The sequence below is a fragment of the Frankliniella occidentalis genome, unplaced genomic scaffold, assembly GCF_000697945.3.
Source record: "Frankliniella occidentalis isolate FOCC.00 unplaced genomic scaffold, Focc_3.1 Scaffold10, whole genome shotgun sequence".
NCBI classification, from domain to species: Eukaryota; Metazoa; Arthropoda; class Insecta; order Thysanoptera; family Thripidae; genus Frankliniella; species Frankliniella occidentalis.
In genome coordinates this window covers 1,744,473-1,746,821 of record NW_026267140.1, presented here as the reverse complement: position 1 = coordinate 1,746,821, position 2,349 = coordinate 1,744,473, and the positions used below count along the sequence as shown (strand labels likewise).

The window sequence follows — 2,349 nt, the reverse complement described above, 5'->3', positions numbered from 1 at the left end:
CATTATCTGTTGTAGACTATTCTCAGATTGATCCTCAAGGTAAAAAATCCCAATTTAATGATATTCTTGTGACTTGTCAAGGACACAATTTAATTGTCTTAATTCTAGAAAATAAATTATTGTATGTGTTTGTGAGTACAGCTCTTCAAATTGAACTTGAAGCCAAAATTAAGCTTGGAGAGAAGCTTTTATCACTTTTATGTGATAAATCCAAAGTGAGGGGTTGTCAAAAGCTCTTAAAAAGATTGCAGCAGGAAACAAACTTTCTTCGCAAGGTAATCTGGCAATGACTGAGTGTTTGTCAACTGTTAACTCTTTTTCTCAACAAAGTTGTTATTCTGACAGGTGTTGGAAAAACGTGATATAAAGATTGAACATGTGAAGTGTACCAATTTAGGACACTTGGAGGCGCTAGTCAATTGTGTATTGGAACACTGTGATGGGTGTAGTGCAATATTGGAAACATTGGAGCTGCGAACTGGTTCTGGAGATAGCAAGAGAGTTTGCGTTGATATTATTGCTGACCAGGGTCAAACATGGATAAAAGTGGTCGCCCGGAACCCAAAAGCACTTTCATTATTGTCTGCAGGTTTGTATAATAATTATTGCAACAAAATTTCAGTTTCTAAGAGTGTGTCCTAGAATGTCCATTGTTACTTACCTCTGTTTAGGAGAAGGTGAATATGGACAACGAACAGTAACAGATCAGGCCAAGGAATTTCTAGCATGTGCCAGCCAACATCCATATCATTTCAAAATTCCGAGAGTACGTTGGTGATTACGTCTCATCTAAAGTATTGCCCAAACCATATTAAATTAGTTCATCCCTTTTTATAGGTTGCTTTCTTTTTTGCAAGTGGCATAGAATTACCCCTAGCAAACACTTTAGAGAAACTTGGTATTGAAGTAAGAGGAGAAAGAGTTGAAAATGAAAATTGCCTCCATGCAGAAGATTCAGAATTTGATGATGCATCCAATTCAGATCAGGATTGTGGGGAAAGATATGAAAATTATGATGATAATAGAGAGTACTCTAACAATGTTGAAGTTAATGACAGTTCAAGGTGTTAATAACCTGTTTTCTTTTTGTTGTTTTTTGTTCCCTTCTTTATTGGAGTCAACATTTTTGATTGCAAGAGATCGCTTTGATAACACTTTTTTTTTTTTTTTGCATTTTATTTTGTTTTAGATCAGAAGAGAGATTAAACCTTGACGTAACAGCAATGATTGCCTATGTATCATCCTTGACAAATGGTGGTTGCCATTTCAAATTTAAGGAGCCACTTTTAACACAACAAGCTGAGTGGGAGAGGGAAAGACCAGCAAAGCCACTTTTAGACAAGGCTTTCCAAGGTATTTTTTCCCCCATAATAGGATAGGAACATACTTGTTTTTATTCCTCCATGAAAACTACAACAGATTTGTTTTATTGTTCAGGAAGAGAACTTTTTTGCTGCAGTACTGCTTACAAAGACTTTCAAAGTATTATAGCAACTCTAGGAGGACCAGCTGAGAAAAAGAGAGCAGAGATTCTTCTTCAACGAATTTCTGTTGTTCCTGACCAAATATCAAAACGAACAGATCAATATCTGAAAGAAGGTGGAAAAGTTAAAGCAAGGTCAAGAAAAATATTTGGTACTGGAGATGAACTTCGTGCAATAACTGTTACCGCAAATGAGGGGTTTGTAAGAGCTGCAAAATCACAGGTAAATAATTGTACCATTCACATGTTAACACCTTGGTTAATTCCCATGAAAATATTGTTTTTATCTGCCCAGGGCCTATCCTACGCTGTACTAGTCCATGAATCTCGTGCATTATCTGAAAGTAAGGAAGCCTCAGCTGAGCCCACCTAAAGAAGAAGTATGTTTAGAAAGTATTGAAGTGTTTGTTTTTAGTGAGTAATCATTAAAAACAACCTTCAGTCATTTGTTTAAAGCTAAGTAAAAGAATCAAAAGTTTCAACAGGGTTTACAATGCTTAAAACAAACATGTGTATATATATTTTTTTAAGGTGTTACTTGTCCATTGTGATAAGGACCAAGCCATTTTTCATCTGTTTGAATAATTGTGCAGTAATATTTGCATCAATTTATTATTTTACATGTCTTTGAAATGTACATTGAACCAATATTTATTTATTCTCCTTCTTTATATGAGAACTGAATAACTGCTTTGTGATTCTGCTTCGAATGTGATAAATATTTCTAGCCAACAAATTTCTCAATAAACTGATAAACCAAAAGTGCCCCTTCATAGATGTTTTTTTTACTCGTTCTTTACCATCCCACTTCACCTTCGTGGTGGTAGGAAGAACGAGTATTGTTCTCAGTGCGGTGTCACGCTTTT

The 2,349-nt window shown here is 35.3% G+C and overlaps 1 protein-coding gene across 1 annotated transcript; it reads left to right on the top strand.

Annotated features, from left to right (window-relative positions):
• Positions 1-2,256, top strand: LOC113216465 (UPF0415 protein C7orf25 homolog; the record flags this gene model as incomplete). The annotated part of the gene is given in 8 exon segments (XM_052277473.1): positions 1-39; positions 142-275; positions 346-589; positions 672-766; positions 838-1,064; positions 1,190-1,353; positions 1,438-1,706; positions 1,779-2,256. Coding segments are annotated over 8 exon segments (1,250 nt in total), but the record flags the coding sequence as incomplete, so codon positions are not given.
• Between the last annotated feature and the right edge of the window lie 93 nt (positions 2,257-2,349).